Genomic DNA, 25,191 nt, shown 5'->3' with positions numbered 1-25,191 from the left:
TGTACTGCGGTATTAATTCAATAGTCACTTGGGCCTTCCCCATCCAAATGGTGGCTTTATTTGACCCCGATTATCTTTATCAGCTCTGGCAAGATCACAGCCAGAGCTGCAATGGCTTCAGGTTCTGAAGCTAGAAAAGCTGTACAACATAAATTGCATCATATACTGCATTGAGTACTAACAATAATAACTTTCTTGACTGTAGAAAGCTTATAAAATTACAGGGCATGTTTCCAAAATGACGATCTAATAAACTGCCTCATGTAGATACAGTAGTGAAACCATTTTCTTACATCCCCTGTGCAACTCTTGTAATCAGCAGTTGCTGTTTGTAGTTTTAAAGGAATAAACCTTTGGCATTTTCCTCCCCAGAGAGTTTTTGTCTATTTACTTGGTTCTCTTGTTTATCTACCATGTGCTATTTTCAGTGTCTTGGTAGAGAGCAAAAACTGCCTCTAGTGTCAGGGATTGGGGGGGGGGCGGCATTCAGTTGAAAGCGGGTGTGCTGTCTTAAACATGCATTTTGCACCCTCTCCAACTTTTGGGAGTTAATAGCTCACAGTAGTTAATTTAGAATGCAGTTTTCAACATAAGTAGCCAAGTAAAAGGTTGTGTTATAATGGTAGCTTTCTGAATTTTAGGGAACTGTTAAGTAAGAGTGTCCCAATGTGCCATATTAGAATCTTAGACTTGTAGAGTTGGAAGCGACCTCCTGGGTCTTCCCGTCCAACGCCTGCAATGCAGGAATCTTTTTTGCCCAGTGTGAGTCTTGAACCCGTGACCTTGAGATTAGGTGTCTCATGCTCTGTTGTTGTTTAGTCGTTTAGTCATGTCCGACTCTTCATGACCCCATGGACCAGAGCACGCCAGGCACTCCTGTCTTCCACTGCCTCACGGAGTTTTGTCAAATTCATGTTGTCAAATTCATGCTCTAAAGACTGATCAATCATTTTCAAATACTGAATCCTGGGTCTGGTTCTACCAGAGAGTCAGCAGGTAGCCCTGGGCAACTCTTAATGCCTTCTAATATAGTTTTCAAACTGTTATAGGGGCAAGAAAATACAAAAACAGATCTAATTGCCTGAGTTGGTTTAAACTGATTTATCATCACAAAGCAGTTTGAGAGGTATAAGTGGGGGGAAAGAATTTGATACGATGTGTGGGAAGTTGAGCAAATTAGAAGCAGGATGATCTTGCACTTCAACAGTGCCTTTCCTTTTGCAACAACACAGTGTGGATAACTAGTGGGTAGAGTTTAGCTGAGAAGCTGTTTGCTATTGAGATCTGCATGTGGCCATATAGCTAAATGAGGAGAACGTAATGTATGCTATTCCAAAACCTGCTTGTTTCTGAAAGTTCACTACTTATAAGTTCCGCTGAACCAACTCTTACTTAACACAATTTTCACCAAACTGCAAACCACCGTATCGTTCTGGACCAAATAAAAATAAAAATGGAGCCATCCATGTTGAGTTGCTTGTGGGCAGGCGAGGGTGGATAAAAAGAACAGCAGCAGCACAATATTTTTTATTGGGATCAATGGAAAAGTCACAAAATAGAGAGCCAGAATTATTCTTCAGGCTGGATATTAACCAACATAACAAAAGGGTGAAGTGGTGGGAGGAGAGAGAGAGAGAGAGAGAGAGAATTGTTGGGTCTAATGAAAAATCCAGCCTAAATTAATAATAGCTTTAAGATGGAAAAGGAGAAAGTGTAAAATGCATGTCTATTGCAAAAAGATATTGGATAGCACCAAAAGCTACCAGGGCAAAGGAGCAAAGGTTTTTTCCTCCCTCTGAAAATATTAAAAGGCAGCCGTTATTTTGATGTGCCTCTAGTGCTAATTGGAGCACATGGGACCCTTTTATAGATGGCGCACGTTAATTAATCTGCAACTTTGTCAATATAACGGCTACCAGGTTCTGATTTATTTCCATTCTCTGCCTTAAGAGGAACCTGTGTGTTCCAATTAGTGCCATAGAGAGAGCTGAATACCCGTTGGCTCTTAGATTTTTGAAGGGAGATTCGCCATTGCTTCCTCAGCCCAGTATGCCTTGCTGCAACATGCAAGCTTTTTGTACAAGGCATGATTTAATCTAATTAAGTTGCCTTTAAAATTCCCCCTTTACTTACATACACCCCCCTACTTACTTACTTACTTACTTACTTTAACAGTAAATTGGTACATCCATTTCACACTATTCTTCATTATCCTTCTACATTATTCGACTTCCACACCCCTCCATGGGTTCCTTTTTACTCTTAGTTGTGCTACATATCTTTCTACACCTTCTAATTGATTTAGCTGCTACTTGGAGATTTATGTAACTGTTATAAATCTGAGACCTCAAGGTATAAGGCGGTATATAAATTCAATAAATATAAATAAATTCTTTAAATGTTCTCCAAAGTTTTCCCATTCCTCTCTTATGGTATGTTCATCATGGTTTCTTATCTTTGCAGTCAGCATCGCTAACTCCACATACTCCATTAACTTATTCTGCCGATCCTCTAAAATTCCTCCATTCCATCTTAAGTCTGTTACAAGCTGCAGACTTGGGAATTGCATCAAGCTCAACAACATTAGGGGTGTCCTGGTTTTTTACTTTTTGAAATATGGCAACCCTACACTCTGCACCTTCGTTTGATTTTTGGGGGTCGGGGGCTTAATATGCAACCTGAAGAAGAGTTTTGGTGAACCTGAAAGAACCTTTAAAAAACAACCCCAAACCCCCCTGGTCCTAATAAAGGTATTATGCTGCTGTTGCTTTGGGTCTGTCCCCCCCCCCCCAATAATCTGGAGTATAATTAGCAAGGTGCACTAACCAATGGGCTTGGAAATGTCCACATAGCAGTCGTTCCTGTTATTTGAAAGCAAGGCTACTACTGCTGAACAGCCAATTGGTGTGACATATGCTCCTACCAGTTTGGGGGAAGTGCCACTTGTTTAGCAAATAAAATCTTTTAAAAGATTGCATTTGTGCTGCTGCTTTTGTTCTGGAAGTGGGAGCAATGTTCACAGAGTCTCCTCTAAGGAAATACATCTGTTGCTGAATGAGGGTCTCTAGGGAAATAAATAAGCTTGCAGAAAACTTGAGTTGGCTTGTTGTCTGCACGAAGGATTTGTCAATCAGCGCAAAGCGTTCTGCAACGAAGACTGTTGAAACTTGCACACAACTTTTAATATACCCAAGAACCATTGATAATTGGTCTTATTCTATCATTTTTGTATTCTCTATTTAAATGCTTTGTTATTTTTTGCATGTAAAGACAAACCTTAAATATAGAACATCACAAGATGCTCAACCTTTTATAATGCACTTTTGAGAAAGAATAACCATCTCCTGGTGAGAGATAGACACAGCCAAACAGAGAGAAACAGACTGTAAGATGCTGGGTGTCAATTTTTTGCCTAACTCTGCCTAACTGACCATGTATTCTGGGGTAGCACGTATTGTATGTTTAAACTGAGTTGGTCTTAAATGAGTCTCCGAAAGAAGTGTTCTTTCCTCAGGCACCAGCAAAACTGAAGTGATTTTTTTAAAATAAAAACAACTGCAGGTCTGTAGTTTGAAGGGAAAGGGAAGAGAGAGAAGGTTGATGCAGAAAGGTCTCTAAAAATGTCTCCTTTGGTCTCCCTCCCTCCCTCCCTGTTTTGTCTTTGCCTTTTTTTAGGGGAGGTTCTGTTCCAAATGGCCGAAGTCCACAGACAGATTCAGAATCAGTTGGAAGAGATGGTAAGCACTTTACTTCCTGTTGACATGTCCCTTTTACAGAGGCTGGCCAAGAGGCAGCCTGTTTGATACACGTGGATCTAAAATACATCTGTTGTGAAATAGTTGCCAAGTCCTTTAAATAAGAATAAGGCCCCCTGTTGAATAAGCCATGAGGCAAACAAAATCATAAATCATATGCTGGCCTCGGCAATGTCAGAGAAATAATTGAAGCTGCAGGGGGAAAAACCTGATTGTGGACCAAGATTCTTGCTTGACCGATTGATTTCATGCAGCGCCAGGAAAGCTCTTTGCTGCAGCAAGGCAGGTAAACTTTCCTCATATTTTATTCAGGGGGAAAATATAGGCATTTCCACATGATTTATGTTGTTGCAGGTATACCCCATGTCCTATAACTGCTCGTTGCTTCTTTATTGTGCTTTTACATTTTTAAAAAACTGCTTTATTTTAACTGATAATTTTACAGTTCTGTTCTTTTTGTGAACAGCTTTGAGGTTTTATTACAGTCAAGTGGCATTTAATTGTTGTGAAATAAATAAAATACACCTGTCTTCTCAGAGCTGGCTTGGCTGTTCTGGTGCTGCTTTGTCCTACGTATTATATTATTGTACTAGTTCACGTTCTGTTTTGTGTACACATGCCCAGATGCAAAGGTCCCATGTGGATTAGTTGCCCTTCACAGCATGCTTTCTCGTATTCACATACTGAAATTGCTAAATATATTATCTCCCCCCCCCCCATTCTGTTTGGTTCTCAGCTGAAGTCCTTCCACAATGAGCTATTAACACAACTGGAGCAGAAAGTAGAACTGGATTCACGGTATCTAAGTGTAAGTAATATGTAATCTATATTTAATGTAATCCGATCACCGGCTCAAATCTGATTGCATTTATAGTTGCATTTAACTGGTTGATCTACTACCACCATAAATGTTTGGGCTGTTCCAAGACAAGGGGTAGATACAAGGAAGATCATGATCTGGGTGCACATACCAACCTACCAGTGGCCGAGTTTCTTGCAAATTCTGCTAGACTAGTTGAACCTTGAACGGATCCTGCAAGGCATTTCTTAAGATATGTTCTGAAGGACAAGTTCTGAACTACATTCACTTAATTCAGATTATGCTTTATCTGTTAAGATATCATGAGTGTGTTCATCCTTTGTAAGTTTAAAACCACCGGGATTCAAATTTATGTGGTTCACTTTTTCAAAACCCATTGCATTGCTGCAGGGTTTGTGTTGTAGTTTTGGTGTTTTGCATTCAAAACAAGAGACATTTTGGACATGATAAGAGAGCTAGGAGAGTGCAGTTGACTTCCACACTCTTTCTCTGAACTTCTCTCTGTTGAAAGGGGAACTTTCACATCTCACTCAGTTCCCCTGTACCCCAGAGATGCAAAAAAATCCATTTTAAATATGTTGGAGAAGCTTGTGAAACAGGAAATGAAAGCCCATTGTTTTTCTTGTCCTCCCCTCCCACCACCTTCCTATTTATGGTTGTGTCTGCGAAGAGTTTGAGTTGCACTAAAAATTTTAAAGAGAGAATACAAATGGTTTCTGAATGTAGACTCTCTGCTCTATTCTGTTAATCTGAACAGAACTAGATAAATTATCCTCAAATCCAGCACTTTCTAGCTCTCATTTGTGTGGGAGCATAACCAGACCATCTCTAGATATGAAATGAACACGGGGAGTTATGAGTCATTAAATCTCAGTGGGATTGTGAATGTTTATGCTACTAAAGTTGAAGTAGGTAACATTGCCATGGAAGCAGAGGTGATAATTCTTTACATTAAAAACTCAGCCTGTGTGTGTGTATATGCCTGCTTCTTCAGTTCATTCTATTATCCAAAACTTTGACATGGACCACTCTCCCTTCTCCTCTCCTTCTGAACGAAATGGAAACGTCCAGAACTTTGAAAGCCCAGATCACTGCAGCCCAGTGATCTTACAGCCCAGATAAGAAGCCTAGTTTCTAACAGTCTGCTTGCCACTGACTTGCCAAGCATTAGTTTGGTAGAAAGGGACATATGGTAATTAGAAGTGGACATCGCTTTAAAATAGCAGCACCAGTCCCTCTTGGAAAAACTGGGTGGTTCTTTTTGAGCTGAATTCTACTGTTCCAAACTGATAAGGGATTTCTCTCTTAGTTCCTCCCTCTGCAGACTCTTTATTATTATTTTTTAAGGCTTCCAAATTCAGGGTGAACTACTACACCCAAAGAAGAAGGGCAAAAGGTTTCAAAACCCAAACACAGCCCTTTCCCCAAGCATGTAAGAGCATGCTGTGTTAACTTTCCCTTCTGCTAGGACCCCTGTTCTCTTGGTTACTGGGAATGTGTTTTCTCCACTTCCCCCAGAGGAAGCCAGCTTTTTTCTCTAAACATGTATTCATTCAAAACATACCCTCTTCAGCAGGTGTGAGGTCAGGACCTTCTTGCCTGTAGGGAGGATGTTAGCTGCGCTCATTAGGAGCAGGGGAAATCTCTGCTCAACTCCTTCAGCATATTATTGTTTCAGCTACTCACACCTCTTCCACATACAGGCTGCTCTGAAGAAGTACCAAACCGAGCAAAGGAACAAGGGGGATTCGCTAGAGAAGTGCCAGGCTGAACTGAAGAAACTCCGGAAGAAGAGCCAAGGGAGCAAGAACCCTCAAAAATACTCTGACAAGGAGCTGCAGGTAGGGCGCTGCTTGCTTTTCGTTTGCCTGCAAAGGCCTCTGGGTTAAAAAATCACTACTTGTTCTCCTCACTGGTGCTGGATTCCAGCAGGATCTGCGTGGTACTTCTTCTAACTACATATGGCAATGCTTGCATCTTATCAGGCAAGCTATACGTTGGCATTACTCCCATAGTTTGGCTAGTTTCAGGTCAGATCATAGAAGCCGCTTGGGGTAATAATAATACTTAACATGTTTCCCATCCAGGAGGGCTTGAGCCATCTTGAGTGATAGCTGCGTGGTCATCCACGTGTAAAGCTGCAACCTTTTATTTATTTTTAAACTCTTACAAGCCACCTTTCTGGATAACGAACATTTTCAAGGTGGCTTAAATAACCATTGTCACTAGTAGCTACTACAGATAATCCCTGAGTTGCATTCTGGGTCGTTATGTGCTTGTGTGCAATTGAAACACCCTTTTATGCCCACCCCGCCCTTTTAGTGGCTGGTCACTTCTGGGTTTGCCACTGTGCGCCATCACCTATCAGGGTTCCAAGCCCTAAAGGCCACTGGATGACCTTGGGCCAGTCTATCAGCCTAACCTACCACACATGGTTGGACAGTGAAATGGAGTGGGAGAGAACAGTGTAAACCACTTTGAGCTCCTTGGAGAAAAGGTAGGATGCAGGGATAGTGGTGGTAACAATAATAACAATTTTTAACGTGTGTAAGTTTGCACTGGGACACGGGTGGCGCTGTGGGTTAAACCACAGAGCCTAGGACTTGCCGATCAAAAGGTCGGCGGTTCGAATCCCCGCAACGGGGTGAGCTCCTGTTGCTCGGTCCCTGCTCCTGCCAACCTAGCAATTCGAAAGCACGTCAAAGTGCAAGTAGATAAATAGGTACCGCTCCGGTGGGAAGGTAAATGGCGTTTCCGTGCGCTGCTCTGGTTCGCCAGAAGCGGCTTAGTCATGCTGGCCACATGACCCGGAAGCTGTACGCCGGCTCCCTCGGCCAATAAAGCGTGATGAGCGCCGCAACCCCAGAGTCGTCCACGACTGGACCTAATGGTCAGGGGTCCCTTTACCTTTAAGTCTGCGCTAAACTGTAGTAGAGTACTTTGTGAAAGCTATAGAGTAGAGTTTCAAAAAAACCAAATTAGTTGAGATGTCTTTTTATTAATGAATTAACTACTGAGAACTCTTCACTCCCTTCTTGCTTCCTTTGGCATTGTGTGTTTGATAACACACACAAAATATATCAGAGTGCCTTCTGTTAACAATATTTCCCCGGTCTCTTAATTTTCATTTGCTCTTTCCTCACTTCCAATCTTAAATATGCATGTATGAATAAATAAATTACTCTTGCCTATGCCAGAGGGGGTTTTCATTTGACAAGACAAATACCTAGTCAGTGACTTCTGATTTCAAGCACACTTGATAAGCGCCATGCTGTGTTCTAATCAGATTTTGATAGTGTCCCCTAGAGATTGAGACAGGCATGAGAGTCTTAAGACAGGCTGTCTCTGTTGCCTGGTGAGAGCAACCAAGTGTCATTGCATGAATCTTGAGGAAAGGAAATTGTTCTTTTTTGTGCAGGGAAACACACACACTGTTTTCAAGAAGACTGATGCACTAAAAAAGATGAAAAAGGCTACTACCATTTTTTTTTTTAAAAAACCAAATGATTAGGCATGGATGCTGTGCAAAGAGGACCTGTTTCACAGGCATTGATAGACTAGTGACACTCAAGGAGTAAAACAAGCATGTTTGTTTGGTTAATCTCTCTCTCTTTGTGTCTCTCTCTCTCATATGGGTTTAAGGTCGGTTGCCTTCTCCAGTTGGTGCCTCACCTGTAAACCTGCAAGCACAGCAAGTCTTAAGGATATGTTTGTAGGGATTCCGTCAACATGCTCTGGCTTTAAAGACATTATACCTAACTTTTTGCTTTCTGTTTTTCCTTGTCATAGACCAGAGTGGCATATGAAATTAGAGGGTATAACAAGAGTTCTAGGGAACTTGCCTTTGCCTTTATAGTTTCGTCACCCTATTCCTTGGGAGTTCTCAACCATCCCTAGCCTGCTCTTGAACATGAGTGAGGCACTTGGTTTTTTCCAGCGTTTTTGTGCACACCACTGTCACTGTAAGTTGCAAGCAAGTTTTGCTTCAGTGCAAAATTTGTGCCGTGTAGATAAGTGGATGGCTAATCTGCGGCCCTCCAGATGTTGGACTCCAAAGGTCCCTTAGTCATAGCCAGCATGGTCACTAGACAGTGATAATGGGAGTTGTAATTTGCTTCACCAGCAATTTGCTTAAATCTGGTTGGATTAGGTGGATGAGTTTATTTTTTAGCTGTTCGGTGCAAACACTTCCTGCCTTGATATGCACTGTGTAACCATTACCAGCTACTTTATCCTGTAGAGTCGGGGTTTAACCAAATGGTAACTGGAGGTTAAGACTAACTTCATATTTTCTGAGCTAAGCATAGAGGACAACAGATCCTAGGGCCTTTTTCAGTTGTTTTAGATGCAGGTGTAAGGAAATAATTGCCTGGTGATTAACCTAGAGATTATGCTGGGGAAGGCCACATGTTTTAATTGCATGAAAAACAACAACAACAATGAATTACTTGTTCTTTAATTGGTTGTGTGATTTGAAAAGAGTCGCTGAAGGGAAATAGGAGTGTTTATCAGCAAATGAGTCTCAAACTGGCTTGAGCTATTTGATGGGAAAGAAAATGCAAGGTCTGAATTTAATTCTAAATTCTAAAAGTAGTTTTAAGAATCTGGTCTCCCAGTTTTGGTATGAGATGCTGTAGGGAGAAATAAAATTGTGTTTCCAAATGTGTAAGTATTGATGAGGCTGTGCTTGTTGCCTAGCATAGTTCCCTTGAAGATTTAATTAAATTTGGCATGCACCTGAGCTTTTAAACCCATCTGAATGCCTGCTACTTAAATACAAGTGGAAGGACTGTCATAAGGTGCAGCTATCTATGCTTTGTTTGAAAGAATCTGTTCATCCACCTTGCTGTGTTGGCAGGTATAAGATGGATGTCTGTGCCAAGAATACTGTTACGGTACATTATTACATGCTCCACCCAGACAGTACTTGTGTATTTGGTTTTTGTCATTTTTCTTTCTCTCTAATATAGTGTAGATTTAAAAAGGAAGCAAAGCCTTTCTAACTTAATCTAAGGGATCCAGTTAGTGCTGGACCTGCAGTATGATGATGATGATGCCCTGCCCATCTGGGTGACTCCCAGCAGAATAGTAAAACCACAATACAGTGGAACCTCGGGTTGCAAACATGATCCGTGAGTGGAGGTATGTTCGCAACCCGCAGTGTTCGCAACCTGCAGCACCGCGTCTGCGCACGCACGGGTCACGATCCGGTGCTTCTGCGCATGAGCGATTTTGTGTTTCTGTGCATGTGCGAGCGCTGAAACCCAGAAGTAACCTGTTCCGGTACTTCCGGGTTCGACGCGGTGTGCAACCCGAAAACGCGTAACCTGAAGTGTCTGTAACCCAAGTTACCACTGTAAAACATCAAACATTAAAAGCTTCCCTAAACAGGACTGCCTTCAGATGTCTTTTAAAAGTCAGATAGTTGTTTATTTCTTTGACATCTGATGGGAGGGCGTTCCACAGGGCGGGCGCCACTCCCGAGAAGGCCCTTGTGCTTTGTGCTTTCGCTTGCTACCATCTGCACACTTGAGTGAATAAATTTGTTATATGAATTGACCCTGAGCAGCTATGTTCAGGCCAATTAAGCCCAAAGGAGTATTCTAATTCAAATGCATTGCAGATAAATATTTGTTGGGTAAGATAAGTGAAAAAATATATACATAAGAATGCACTATATTTATGTGGATTATGCAGTTTTAGGTATGTTTAATATGCATTCATTCACAAATACTTTTCATAAAGAAGAAATGATTACAGTGGTACCTTGGGTTAAGAACTTAATTCGTTCTGGAGGTCTGTTCTTAACCTGAAACTGTTCTTAACCTGAGGTACCACTTTAGCCAATGGGGCCTCTCACTGCCGCCGCACCACTGCCGCGCGATTTCTGTTCTCATCCTGAAGCAAAGCTCTTAACCTGAGGTACTATTTCTGGGTTAGTGGAGTCTGTAACCTGAAGCGTATGTAACCCGAGCTACTACTGTATTGTTATCATGGGAGCATGAAGCAAAGCCAGATGAATAGATTTTAGTACTGGAGAGGCAAAGTCCCCAAATAATTGACAAGTTGCTGCTTTTAATGGTGCCCAGAATTTGCCATTTCACCCTACCTCATGGTAGCACAGAGTTCTTTTTAGGCTGTATTTTAAATGTCTGATTAATGTCAGCATCCTTTTCAAACACAGAACTGACCCTACCGTTGGCACCTAAATTTGAGTGTCATGAAAGGGCAGCATGATGTTATTTATTTTTGTTGCTTTTTACTTTCTGAAAAGTGGGGACTGGGGAGAAGTGCAGATGGGATTTTCTGCCTCAGGGGCCCAAAAAAATTGGGAGGTAGGAGCAGGGGAGAGAAAGCTGGGCATGAAGTTGAGGCCCAACAAAGTCTGCAGTTTGTAACTTAGGATAGAATTCAGGAGGTGTTTATGTACATTTTAGCTGCAGTCTTTATACCCAGTTACCTGGAAGTAAGTTCCACTTAACTCAGTGGGACTTGACTTCTGGGTAGGATTGTGCTGCAAATTAGATTAAACTGTTAGGTGGGAAACAGATTTCATTCTGAGGCAAAAAAAAAAAAAAAAAGCAACCTTCACCCACTGTAAAGAAATATAAAACCTTTCTGTTTTTCAGGCAGCAGGAACTAAACTGAGAGCGGAAGAATGGGTGGATTATATTATCACTGCTTGTTGAGGTGAAAAAGAAAGGGCTCAGCCTTTCAAACTTTCAAAAATCCTTCTTTATAGCTGGAATTTAGAAAGTGCTGATCTCTTTGGTAGTGTTTTGGGTTTTAACAGTGTTGCAGAAGTTGCTAAATTGCAGGATTTCCTCCCCCCCCCCCAGCACTGTTAAATAAAGCGCTCTACAGTTTGCTCAGATGGTATTATCGTTTTTTTCTGTTCCTTTCTTTTGTGGTTTGTGCTCTGATAGGTTTGCAGGCCGTTCTTAAAAGAATTTTGGCTTTGTAATAAATTTTTAAAACTTGGGCACAATGCAGCCAAAGCGGTTCCTTTTTAAAGTATAATTTGTTCCAGTGGAAGAGTTGGACGTATGCTTAATTCTCCTGTTGAAATTGGTGAAACCTGGGTGTGTGTTCCTTAAGAGAGGAGGAGAACTTTTGGGATATGGTCTGCTGAGGTGCCTTGTTATCTGCCTGCATGTAGCAGCTGGTGTTCTCTCCCCTCTTCCCTTTCAATAAGGAAAACTTAGTCTTAGGTTTACATCTAGATCCAGACTTGTGGCTCGTTTCTCTCCAAACAAGCATTGTCTGGTAAGCCAAGAACAAGCCTTAGTCGTACCTTGGTTCTCGAACATAATCCGTTCGACTCCTGAAACCGTTCGAAAACCAAGGCGTGGCTTCCAGTTGGCTGCAGGAGCTTCCTGCACTCAAGTGGAAGCCACACCAGACATTGAGCTTCCAAAAAACGTTCGAAAACTGGAGCACTTACTTCCGTGTTTTCGGCGTTTGGGAGCCGATTTGTTCATCAACGATGCCGTTCAAGAATCAAGGTTCCACTGTACTCTGTGGTTTGTTAGGAGAGAAATGGTGAGACAGATCCTGGCTTGTTTCTCATCAGCCACAACAGGAGCAGGGGAGGAGTGAAGTGCCCACGATTTCAGCAGCATGCAGCAGCACAGTGCATGTACACATTTCAACCATAGTTTAGTTTAACTATGGTTATAAGCTGTGAATCAGACCATTTTGTGCTGATACCCACATTACCAAGCAACTGTTCTGCAGCCCATTGTACTCTGCAAACTCCTTTGATCCGATCTAAATGTCTGTGGACTGTGAGCAGCTGGTTGATAACAGGGTATCCTGCTGGCCATAACCCATTAACAATGTGTGCAGAGAGAGAGGATTTCCTTTTTGACTGTAGACTAAAGAGATGCTAAATATGGCTATGAAATGCAATCTTGGCTTTGTATCTCCTGATCTTGCATCGACACCCAATTTTGTTCTACGAGCGTGTGATCATGTTGACAGTAGTTATTTTAAAAACAGAGTACCGCTCCCTTCCTGGCAGCAGAGTTAGTGTTTGGTCCAGATGCTCCTGGCTTATGGAATTATTTTTCTCTTCCCAGTTTCCCCCACCCCCCCAAAAAAACCCCTCAGACCAAGCTAGTGGAGAAACAACTTTTTGGCTAAATTGGAGATGTATGTGGGATACTAATACTAGAGGAAGAATGCACCAATCTTTGTTGCTTCTTGAAGGCTTTTTATTATCAGCAAAATATATTAAACACCTATTTGCTACCACCCAAGTCTTGAAAGTTAAAGAAAAACATAATTCTGTTTGTTGCAATAGGAATCCATTACAACTTAGGAAGACGCCTAGACTTTACTTTAGTAGGTACGTTTATTTAACTGGCTGTTAAACATCCAGGATTCAAACACTCTGTAATCTCTTGCTTTCATATTTTAGAGCCACAGGAAGTTTAAAAGCTTATTTTGTATGTTGCCATTGTTTGCAGAATTGCAGTATTTTGTCATTGTCCTGAAGCTTTTTTTAAAAAAAGTCTATTCAAGGAAAAAGGACAAATGGCTGTGCTGGAGATAAGGTAGAATAAATATCCAAATCTTGAGTATACACTCGGCGGGTCTAACATGAGGAATTGGAAGGGGTTTTCTGTGGCGGCTTTGCCAAAATGGCAAATGAAGATTTCATTCAGCATACCAAATCTTACGTCAAAGAGATAGCAGACATAGAAGAGAGACCGAATGTTCCCATTCTAGAGAGCGATGCCATTTCCCAATGGACATGTGTTTTCAAGTCACAAGGCAAAGAGTGGTGGGAAGGGGGATTCTTTCCCCTACATATTGATGTAGAAAAAACCTGCTTCTTTTCCCTTTTGGGGTATCCAAGATCCCGTATAGACTCCTTAAGAGGGTTCCCTTATCGGTAGGAGAAAATAACAGAGACCAACCAGAGAATATTGAGAAGCAAAGCAGGTAGTAAGCCTGATCTTTATTAAACTGTTGCAACTCACCACATGCAGGAGGGAGGAGGAACAATGGTGTGCAAGCCCTTATATAGACTTTTGAAATTGCCCATCCTGTAGCTCAAGACCACCCCCCAAAAACATAATACATACATCACAGAAGGAGGCAGTCTACAACAGAAATCCAGTCTGCCAGGATCATCTTCTTCTTTGGCGGTCACTCTTAGCGGAGTAAGATTGAAATACCAGTATACTTGACAATGGTCACTGATTGCTTTACCTGGGCTGAGATCAAATCTTTGTCCTTAACAGAGCTTGGAAAAGTTAGTTTATACATTAAGTACAGGTGTTCTGTGCTGCTTTTGGGATTATTTATTCCCTGCCTTAAAATTCCTAATTCTGCTGCTCTGGCATTTGCAGGATCAAAAGTCAGACTACTAATTGTCTGACTATTGGAAGATACGGAACATCTGTTAGGGACAGGAACAACCTTTTCACAACCAAAAATAGCTATTTTAAAACTTCTTATTTTATACTACTGCAGCTACACCATGTTGGGATGGTATGAATACAACACATTAATAACACTGCTCCCTTCCCTTTTAACTACTCAATAAGGTACAATTTTTCTCAATTTATACATTCGCCACGTTTCATTTGAATATACAGCCGTACCTTGGATTCTGAATGCCTCACGAGTCAAACATTTTGGCTTCCAAACGCCACAAACCCAGAAGTGACTGTTCCAGTTTGTGAACTTTCTTTGGAACCCGAACGTCTGATGCGGCTTCTGATTGGCCACAGGAGCTTCCTGCAGCCAATCAGGAGCCGTGCTTTGGTTTCCAAACATTTTGGAAGTCGAACGGACTTCCAGAACAGATTCCGTTCGACTTCCGAGGTATGACTGTATGTTACATGTGTGCCCAGTCTGATCCAACAGGAGACCAAACTCCTGTGTAGTTTGTGTAGAAGGAGAAAACAGGCAAGTACCTTGTCACCTACCATTGTAGCAATGTGATTGGGGGAGTGGTGAAATGTTGCTTGCTGAAATGCAATAAAGACGTCTGAAACTGTTGGTTGAGAGAAGCAAAACATTGCGAGAGGCTGCAGTGCACTTTTCCCACACCCCTGGCCCCTTAAACACATTTGCTGTAGACCTAATACGGATGTCTGCATTTTGTGAGCTGACTTAGTGGCATGAATACTCATTAACAGTGGTGTTTAATTCTAAGCAAGGTGGAAAGAGAGAGACTAGTAAAGCCTTCTGTTGTGTCTGAACACTGAAGTTCTGGCAAAGTTCTAACCACTCCCAGCTTAACTGCAATCCTTGTCTGGATGTGAGCAGTTGGAGTGTTTGTTCCTCCGTGAGAGGATTGCCTTTTCTTTCTTCCTGGCACTAGACAGCTTAATCTTTAAAGCTTGTTGAATGATTAACATGTAGTTTGGTATTGGTCAGAGCAGCTTTCTCACATTTGTATCCATTGGATGTTGTTTTGTGATGCTATCAGTTGACACCATGTTTGTGCATTGGTGGAGATATGTCAGAAAAGGGTCATGTAAGCTCTAGAGAGGCATCTCCTCAAGTGCAAACAAAATTTTCCTCTCCTCTCACTGCTTAATTATATCTGTTTATTTCATAAAATTTGTTCACAGCTCAAAGCAGTATACGAAAAGATAAAGACAAGAAAAGCAAGATAAAATTACAACCTAGTCTAAAACACACAAATGTTAAAACATTAGAACAGATTAAAATTTCCTCAACTTTCTAAGCGCCTGGGTAGGCTTGTCTAAACAAGGCGCAGGAAGGAGTAGAGTGAAGGCACCTGCTTGATCTCAACAGGCAGTGAGTTCCAAAGTTATTACAAATGCAGAATGGGTATTATGTGGCAGCTATCATAGTGCCAGTTCCACCAATCCAAGTGGGCACATGTGGGGTAAATCAGTCTCATAGGTAAAATGGTCCCCAGTTCTTATATGATTCTTAATTAAGAATCTGCACTTCGCAACTTTTTAAAAGCCTGATCCTGTGCATGTTTATTCAAGAGGTTAGTGCCACTGAGTAAAATGTTGCTTATTCTCAAAAAATATCAGAGGAATAGCCATGAAGTCATTCCTCTGTCTCATCAGGAAGGTGTTTCAGTGGCTCGTAAATGGTGCCTCTTTTTTTAAAATTTAAACTAGTGCAGTTCACAGATTCCAGCATATTCTCGTATGTACTTGCTAGATTAAAGTATTTTCATCTGCCACTGAAGATGCTTCTGCATGATTACATTGTCATTTCTAAATGGAAATGAATTGACTGCCTTATGTTGATTACCGTGAGACTTCCTGACTCAGCTCTCTCAATGTTATTAATATTCTTTGACATTATGGGAAGGGGGAATGTAAAAAGGTTAACAGCATACCTAAACAATGCTCAGCTGCTTATTAGTATTGCACAAAACATACTTGAAAATCGGTTTAGTACTCTAACTGGACTTAAACCCGAAGCGTCAAATCCTAAAATTTTTTAAAAAGCTTTTCACCTATATCATTACTCACCTGCACTCAAGTTTGAAAGGTCTGCCAATTGGTTGAAGCTAAATCAACTGCCTGGTCCTGTGAATCACTGCATTTATATTGTCTCACAAGTGCAGGTGTTGGAGTCCAATGACCATCTCCAGCCCTAAAATTGGCATGGTAGCAAACATCAGTGCCATTGTACCTGTGCTTTATGCCTTTCTTCAGGGGTTGGGAACTGTTTTGACCTGATGGAGCAGATCTTTATCTCCTCCACCATGGCATGCCTACTTTGGCAGGTGGGTGTAACCACTGACCTGTCAATCATCTGATATCATATGGATGTCATGTGGTTGATAGGTGGGTTCTCTACCCACCTCTCTAGGTTGGTCTGCCTGTGTGGGGGAGATGGAGAATGCACGCTTAGGGGTGAAAATATAGAACTTTGTTTTTCTGGAAGATTTATGTGGATGGGCTGAGCTGAATCTTCACACTGAGCTAAGTTTCTAGGTGTCTTCGAAGAGGCATGGGAGTCCTCCTCTCTTCTCTGAGCATTTTCTAATGCTTCAGCACTATTTGCTTAAATAGCCCGGAGTTCTTATAAAATTTCCATAATTGAAGCCTCATTTTGATATTCCCAGAAGGAGAAATAATTTTAGTTATAGGTCAGGGAACTCTAATGAACGGGGAGTTGGGCTTGAACCAGGCCATATGTGTTTTATGTAAAAGAGACATTAGGAAAAATTATGTAAAAAGCCCAGAGGTACTTAAGCTTAAAAAGAGTATCAGTTTTTGTTCCCAACACCGAAGTGCTCATTCTCTAGAGAGTAAAGGATGAAGAGTAGCCCAATTAAAAGCTTTTTAGTGCTAGATTTAAACATTCTTCAGTGGCCTTATTTCATCAGACTTGCTTCTGTTCCATCATTTCTTCAACCAGGGAAGTGCTGGCCAAGTTTGAATATAGAAAACCCTCTCCTAGAGCTATAGGCAGTATTCTAACACCATGCACGTCTTGTACAGAAGTGTTGAGAATGTTTGTTCATGAAAATGCTTGGCACTGCACAGATAAGAAAATTAAGGCAAGGCTCTGCAGAGGCTTTAAAATCTAATCAAATGTAAGCTTGCATCACCCCAAAACTTAGTTATGAAATTGTTTGAGTACCTCCAAATTTATAATGAGATGCATCCAGTTACACACTTTTATGTCTGAGATTACTCAAATGTTCTAGGGTTCAAGAATGTTAATGTGCTTCTGTTACAAAAAACAACTTAGCAGAATATCTGCTGGGTTTTCTTAGCCATGGCTCTATAAAGTGTTTGCTTTGCCAAATAGAGTAGTGGTCCAAACTGGGGTCCACAAATTCAGTCTGACCTTTGCAGCCTGCCATAATCTGTTGTCACCTCTGATCCATTGCCCCATGTTTTCTGGCACGTGCAAATATTGTGATGATCTTCAACATTGCGCCAGCAGACTGATAGGACTTCCTTTCCTCTTTTATCAGTGGTCTCTAAAATAGATCTACTTAGTTTGGTTTGCATGTAACATTAAGACAAACTATGGCTTAGCATGAATGAGACAGTTTCCAGAGAGGAGAGAATTGCAGCTGCATTTCTTCTTCTCCTGTCCTTCAGGAGCTGCTCTGCTGTGATCTAAGCTATGGCTTGGTTAACATGTCTTCCAAACTTGGGCTCATGGTTTGTCTTGTTTGAGCTGAAACCTAAGAACTTGATTTTTCTCCACCACAAGGTCATATATTGCAGCTACAGTGGTACCTTGGTTTAAGAACAGCTTAGTTTATGAACAACTTGGATTAAGAACACTGCAATCCCAGAAATAGGTGTTTTGGTTTGTGAACTTTGCCATGGAATAAGAACATGTTCCGCCTCCTGTTGAGTGTCTTCCATTTGTAAATTGAGTCCCCCGCTGCTATGGGAAAGCATGCCTTGGTTTTGGAACGCTTTGGTTCAAGAAGGGACTTCCGGAACGGATTAAGTTCATAAACCAAGGTACCACTGTAGTTGTTTCTGCATCCATACCATAAAATCCCCCAATGGATGCCAACTTTGTTTGCTTTATTGTAAGCTATTTGGTGTTAGTAGAGGCAAACCTGGACCAAAACATTGTTTAAATCTATACCAAATAATTAAATATCATCAGGATTATTGAACAATATACTTTTTGTTTTTGAAACCGTAACCATGAAACCTCTGGCAGCATAACCTTGTTCTGCTTTCACATTTATATCTGGTTGAAACCAGTCATACAAGAGGTGGCTGATTTCATTGCATAACAATACTGGGTAAGATTCAGAACACCTAATACCTCCTCTACTATTTTCAGATAAAAGTACACTAACTTAGGCATGCGTAACCTGTTGCTCTCCATATGTTTCTGGACTATAAACTCCCATTGTCTATGGCCATTTGCCACGCTGGCAGGGGCTGATGGGAATTGTAGTCCAACAACATATGGCAGGGTTTCTCAACCTGTGGGTCCCCAGATGTTGTTGGACTACAACTCCCATCATTCCTAGCCAGCATGACCAGTGGTCAGGGATGATGGGAGTTGTAGTCCAACAACATCTGGGGATCCACAGGTTGAGAACCGCTGAGGGTAACAGATTCCCCACTCTGGTATGGCTGAAACCATTCAAGTTTACTAAGCCAGACAACGTTAAATAGCAGCCCCCTGGTTAATAGTTTAAAAGGACACTATTTGCGGTATACAGGCAACCCCCCCCCCCCATTTAAACAGGGGTCTCAGTCCCCTTAATCACTGCATCTTTAAGTGAAATTGTTTATATTTGAAACACCTTGGTGTGTCTTTTGGACATGATGCGCGTGTGTGCAGTCATGCACATATTGAATGCGCCTCAATGGAGGGTTGCCTGTGTTAATAAACAAAATACATTCGCAGCAGGTTTTTTCTGCCTTTTTTTTTTTGGTTCCACAATGTGCATAATTGTGGGAGCAGGAGAGATGCTTACCCCTTTAAGTCATCCATGTAGGTCTCTTTCTCCTCCTGGCATGAAGCAAGAGACCCCCTTCTTCCTTTCGGTTCTCTGAAACAAGTAAGGACCTGAGGGGAGAAGAGCATAACCCATGTTAAAGATAAAGGGACCCCTGACCATTAGGTCCAGTCGCGGACGACTCTGGGATTGCGGCGCTCATCTCGCTTTTCTGGCCAAGGGAGCCAGCGTACAGCTTCCGGGTCATGTGGCCAGCATGACTAAGCCGCTTCTGGCGAAGCCAGAGCAGCGCACAGAAACACCGTTTACCTTCCTGCCGGAGCGGTACCTATTTATCTACTTGCGCTTTGACGTGCTTTTGAACTGCTAGGTGGGCAGGATCAGGGACCGAGCAACGGGAGCTCACCCCATTGCGGGGATTCGAACCGCCGACCTTCTGATCGGCAAGCCCTAGGCTCTGTGGTTTAGACCACAGCGCCACCCGCGTCCCTCCATCGCCCATGTTATAGTAATGCAAATGACATCCAGAGAGTAGCAACCTGAGCATTTGTGGAATCCCTGCTTACAATGCAGTCTCTGTTTCGTCCATGTGAATTGAGTCACACTTCAGGCAATTGCATTAGTTATGCAGCTCTTAGTATGTACACTATAAAAAAATCTGCAAGAAGGCTCCCCCCCCCCCCTTTTAAACATGTGACAGTTTGCTGGAAGACAGTGTGTTTCTGTATCCATATGGTAATAGAAACTCATTTGCTGTTGGGGAAAGAATAAGATACAGCACTGCAAATGTTTAAAGCAGACAGAACCTTTACTGTTGGGTTTGTTAAGTTGCGCAGAAAGAAATTATTTCTTTGTATATGGTGGGGGGCGGGGAGCAATGTACTAGTCGTCTTTCCTGTGGAGTAATTTGGGGGAGGGTGCATGGGACAGAGAATATAATTTATTATTTGTACCCAGCCCATCTGACTGGGTTGCCCCAGCCACTCTGGGCAGAAAACCTGTCATGGCAGCAGAAATCTGCAAGGCATTGGATATCACCCAGGAAGCTGAAAAAGTGGCAAAGGTTATATAGACGAATAGAAATGCTGTGTTTCATCTTGCCCAAAACCAGTTAGAACAGCGGTTCCCTAATTTGTCAATTGTCTTCCTTCTGGAAAATTCCTCTGCACTGCTAGCTTTATGAAGATGGATCCCAGATGCTTTTTCTGTGGAAGGGATAGTGCTTGGTGGCAAAAAATGAAACACCCACGTTGTCAACAAATGAAGTATTTTGGGGGCTTCACTTTTTTTTTTTTTTTTTTACAATACTGTGCATGCGTGGCACTTCACAGACAGTAGTAGGATGGCATCTCTTTTGTCATTCCTGACAATGGGTCAGGTAGCTTGTGGAAGAGAAGGACTTAATTCCGATAAATGCTAAATCTATACAGTGGTACCTCAGGTTACAGACGCTTCAGGTTACAGACTCTGCTAACCCAGAAATAGTGCTTCAGGTTAAGAACTTTGCTTCAGGATGAGAATAGAAATCGTGCTCCGGTGGCGCAGCGGCACCTGGAGGCCCCCATTAGCTAAAGTGGTGCTTCAGGTTAAGAACAGTTTCAGGTTAAGAACGGACCTCCGGAATGAATTAAGAACTTAACCCGAGGTACCACTGTATTTTTAAATATATATTGGAATTTGCACATGTTTTATATTTGACATGCTGCAGCTAGTACAAATTTCTGTCAATGTATGAACAAAATGTTCCATGCAGGGAGAACCTGATTTGTCTCTCACTCTGCAGTCTAAGCCTATCCACAAATTAGCCATTGGGTAAAAGGAGCTGAGCAAAGGAAGATGAAAGGGGTAGGTGGGGATGGTCAATGAGGTGGGGAATAGTTTGCTGCAAATTATCAAAACAAGGAGAGGGACAGGCTTTCTCCTAAGGGGTGTTGCTGTAAAACACTGGGGAAAGGGATGGAGGGGTTGGTATAGGTATCTATTTTAAGCAAAAGCACCTGTGGTTTAAAAGCAGGAGAGCTGGAATGTGTGATGTTAAGAGTGTGACACTCAAATTGCATTATGCCCTCCACTCTTTGTTGTAGGCGATGCCAATGGAAGGGATTATCAAAACTGAGTAGTAGTGGCATCCACCATTTGCCCTTTCTATTTCTGTCACCTGTGATTAGAGACTTTAAGAAACCAGAGATGAGGGGCAGGTTTTGTGTCTGTGGAACTGGACACAGTGTAGTGCTTCTGAAATAAGATGATGTGTCTTTTATTTTTATTTTTTTAAAAATGTCTATTCTGCCTGATTACCCAAGGAAACTCAAGTGAGCCAACAAATCACTAATGTTATAAAACAGGTAAAAATCCTCAAATTAAAGCTAATTCCACAATAAAAAATGAACATAAGACTAAAAACAAATTTAACAATTCCAAATCAGCCATCAAATGAACACGAAGCTAAACTAGTAAATGAATTAATTCATTAGCTGAAGGCCTTACCCCCCAAAAAAGCCACATCTTCATTAGCCACACAAGGCAATATTATGACGGGGCTTAACAGATCATGCTTGGCAAAGCATTGCACAGTGTGGGCTCCACAGCAGAGAAAGCCCCTAAGCGTGGCTGACATCAGCTTCATCTCATGAGATTGAGGGACCTGGAGCAGGGATCTTGAAGCAATTGGGGAGGAAACTATGAAGGCGGCTGCTATTAAGGTAAACAGGTCCCAAGCTATTATTTGCTTTAAAGGTTAACACCATCAGCCCAGAAGCTCGCTCTCATTGGCAACTAGTGCAAATCCCACAAAACTGGTGTGATGGATTCAAGTTGGCACCCTAGCTGCTCTGGAAAGTTTCAGAGCATTTTCCAAGTGCGGCTCCACATAAAGCATGTTGCAGTATTCCAATTTGTAAGGCACAAATGACACTGGCAAGTCTGTCTTTGTCAGGAAGGGACCACAGCTGATGCAGCAGCTAAAGCTGGTACATATGGAATCTGTGGGAGGAATTCAACATAGCGCTATGGCAAATGCTGCATCAGCATGAGCTTTTCGGCTTGCCAGGCGGAATAATCCCTCCTTCTCTTCCCACACACACTGTTCCGGGGGTTCTCCACACACACATATACCCCAAGACTATTTCTAGGGATATGAAGAGGGAGAAGAGTGGGGAAAGCCCCATTGCACTAACTTACTTACTTTGACAAACCTTCATTAGGCATTACAAGTATGGGCTATCCTAAAACACCCATATATAAAATTTTAAAATATATAGAAATAAACAGCCATGTAAAATAGATAATGATGGGGATTTTCATTGGGATTTCTTCCTGCTAAATAGTGCCATTCACCGCTCTATAAGAGATACTCTTGACAAAAACTCAGCCATCCTTGCAATTACTTCCAGATTAATGTCAGACAGATAGAATCTGATATTTTCATTGAGCTGTAATGTTGGACTACCCAAAAAAGGGGGTAGCACGCGTTTGCCTAGCTGGTTGTACAATGGACAGTAGAAAAGAATATGTTCTACAGTGTTCGGCACATTCAAAGAACATCCCCAATGTCTATCATTTCTGGGGATGTTTAAATATCTGCCCTTGACGAAAACTGAGGGGGAAACGTTCATTTGGGCCAACGTAAAGGCCCTGCATTGGACTGGAATTATTAATTTTAAGATATAAGTGACCCTGTTATCTGTTGTATCTAAACCATAGAACTTGGGGAAGCAAATTTTTATTTACAGCTGACTCGATGTTTTGCTTTTCAGTGTCCTTTAATCTGGTTTGAACATTGCGATAAATATTGCTCACTTGAATTATACAAGAGTTCCAAGTCAATACCAATAGATCTGATTTTGCTATGTAAAAGTTGGAACCCTCTGGATTTATAAGAGTCCTTAAGTAAGTCAGAGAGCAAACTTGAAGGTTGGCAACAAGAATGGCAACACAACCAGTATTTTATAGTTCTAGCCAAAACATCCAGATACATTATACATGATGGGAAAAGATATGGCTAACCATACTTGGTCAAGCCAGTAATGCAAATCTCGGCCAGTAGCTCAACTCTCATTTTCGCCAGTATTGGATGGGTTGGAGAAAGTGCATATTTCATAGGGAAATGAAGGGTTGGTGAGATTAATTCCTTTTCCATCTGTTTCCTTTTTGGCTTCCAGCACCCTGGGCATGCTAGCTGTTACCTGACATTCATTGTTGTACTTACCCTACCAAACTTTTCCTAGGTATACGTGAAATAGTTTCTGCAAACACATGTTGAATAAACCTCCGTTAAAGACCCTCTCTTCAAATCTTCCTCAGTCTAAAGCCTCATTGCAAAAAGATCCAGGGAGATGCTAATTATAGGGGTCATTCAATAGTACTTTTTGTTACACAATTTAAGCTACCTTATATGGCGAGACATCATCTCTTAGTACCGATTTATCATTTCCCAGTTCTGCTTTTTGGGGGCGGAGACTGCCCAGTGTTTTTGAGCTTTCTTTGGGAGGAGGTCACCACCGCCAATCACTCTACAGCCTGCCCGCCAAAGCAAATCGCCGCTGCCAGTCTCCTGCTGGCTGCTACCACCAATCGCCCGTCCCCCCTCCGCTATCCGTGTATAAGACGACCCTCAATTTTTGCCTGTTATTTCTAAGGAAAAAATACCGTCTTATACACGGAATAATACGATACTTGTCTCTTTTTAATTAACATTTTTAATTAACATTCTAATTTTAAGTTTTGAGTTTGTATCACTACAACAAATGACAACCACCACAACAAAAATAAACAGGCTGCTAGAGGGAGGAGGGTAGCGGGCCACTTCATTCTTATTTTTTAACTGGCTGAACAAAGTGGATGTGCAGGCTATATCACCTTGAACTGAATGGTTCTTGAAAAACTTGCACTCAAAAGCTTTCCCAGGGGTTCACAGCCTAGAGAAACCTGCATAAACCTCTGTCTTCCAGAGTTTTGACTTCTCCTAACCTTGCTGCCTCTCATTTCTGAACTAGTTCCTTGACTGATCAGTGCCCTTTGTTCAGTCACTGTCAATCTTGGTCTCTCAATATATTGCTTAACCTATCTCTTCACCGCAGATACCTACCTGCATTTCCTGTCCCACTCTCTTTCCCCTGTAATGGTGTGGGATTGCATGTGAGATTGTCTTCCAGGAAGTGAGGAGGGTCTTGTTGTATGTGCTATGTGCGCGTAGATGGTGGGGTCTCCTCCTCTTGCCTCTTTCAATTCCCTTGTAATCTCATTGCGAGCTGCTAGTCGGGAATAATTGTTAGCAGCAGCAACTGATGAAGTGCAGAGTAGACTTTGATGTCATTCACAAACCGTTTGGTGCTCTGAGTAGCAAGTCTGTTTTAAGTAATGATAGTGAAAGACACACATCTGTCAGCCTGCCAAGTGCTTGAATCAGCTGTGTTTTATTTTAACAGTGGCATATCATGTTGCCTTTCAGTCATCTCTTCCTCCACCCATTGCATTGCACAGAGTAGATCTCTCCACAGTTTTCTTGATAGTGGTGCTTTCATGCATATATATAACAGCACACACAGCCCATACCTGCTGTTTAGTAGCTTCCTACATGTTGGTGTTTTCCTTATGCTGTCCTATGTGCTCTCGAACCTTCTAAATTTGAAGTGGGCTTACTGTGCATTTATTTTAAGAACCAATTGTCTTCAAAGTGTGTGATTATTGTGATAACCCAATAGACATGCTCGAGAGGGTTTTGTTTTAGTTTAGCTTTAGTTCTGTGATGCCAGATCACCTTCTAAGGCTTTGTCCATTTTATAGAATTGCTGAGTGATTTAAACTAACAGAATTTCTCTGGAAAGATTACCGCATAGCACATTCCTTGCTGGCAGTGGGTGGTTCTTTCACAGCCCCTCTTAGGGGGCTGGGTGTAATATTTACTTTCAAAATAATAAAAATAAGTGTCAAGACAAGACCTTTTTTAAACTTAATGGATTATGTGAGCTGAGTTGTGTTTGTGAGTTTGCCTACCTTACTTCTGCTTCTGTTGCTCATGAGGAACTGGAAAGAACTATATAAGACAGTAAGATCCTACACATACACCCCACAGGCACAGAAAATCTTGCTCCTCCACCCTATCCTGTAGTTTTGAGAGTTCACGGCGCTGTGCTCAGACCTGTCTTCAAGTACATGAAATGCTAGAAACATGAATTCTGCACTCAGTATTCATTTCTGCCTAATTATGT

The 25,191-nt window shown here is 41.8% G+C and overlaps 1 protein-coding gene across 5 annotated transcripts in view; it reads left to right on the top strand.

The window, feature by feature from the left end:
• The window catches only part of BAIAP2 (BAR/IMD domain containing adaptor protein 2), a 134,346-nt gene that overhangs the window by 64,852 nt on the left and 44,303 nt on the right, over positions 1–25,191 (top strand). For all 5 annotated transcript variants that reach the window (XM_077924082.1, XM_028714668.2, XM_028714691.2 and 2 more), the window contains exons 4-6: positions 3,676–3,737; positions 4,492–4,563; positions 6,279–6,416. In XM_077924082.1, the coding sequence (XP_077780208.1) occupies positions 3,676–3,737; positions 4,492–4,563; positions 6,279–6,416 (272 nt within the window). The remainder of the gene's footprint in view (positions 1–3,675; positions 3,738–4,491; positions 4,564–6,278; positions 6,417–25,191) is intronic.

Source organism: Podarcis muralis, chromosome 2 (genome assembly GCF_964188315.1).
Source record: "Podarcis muralis chromosome 2, rPodMur119.hap1.1, whole genome shotgun sequence".
In the NCBI taxonomy this organism is placed as follows: domain Eukaryota; kingdom Metazoa; phylum Chordata; class Lepidosauria; order Squamata; family Lacertidae; genus Podarcis; species Podarcis muralis.
The sequence above is the reverse complement of the archived record's forward strand: the minus strand, read 5'-3'. Positions and strand labels throughout refer to the sequence as shown.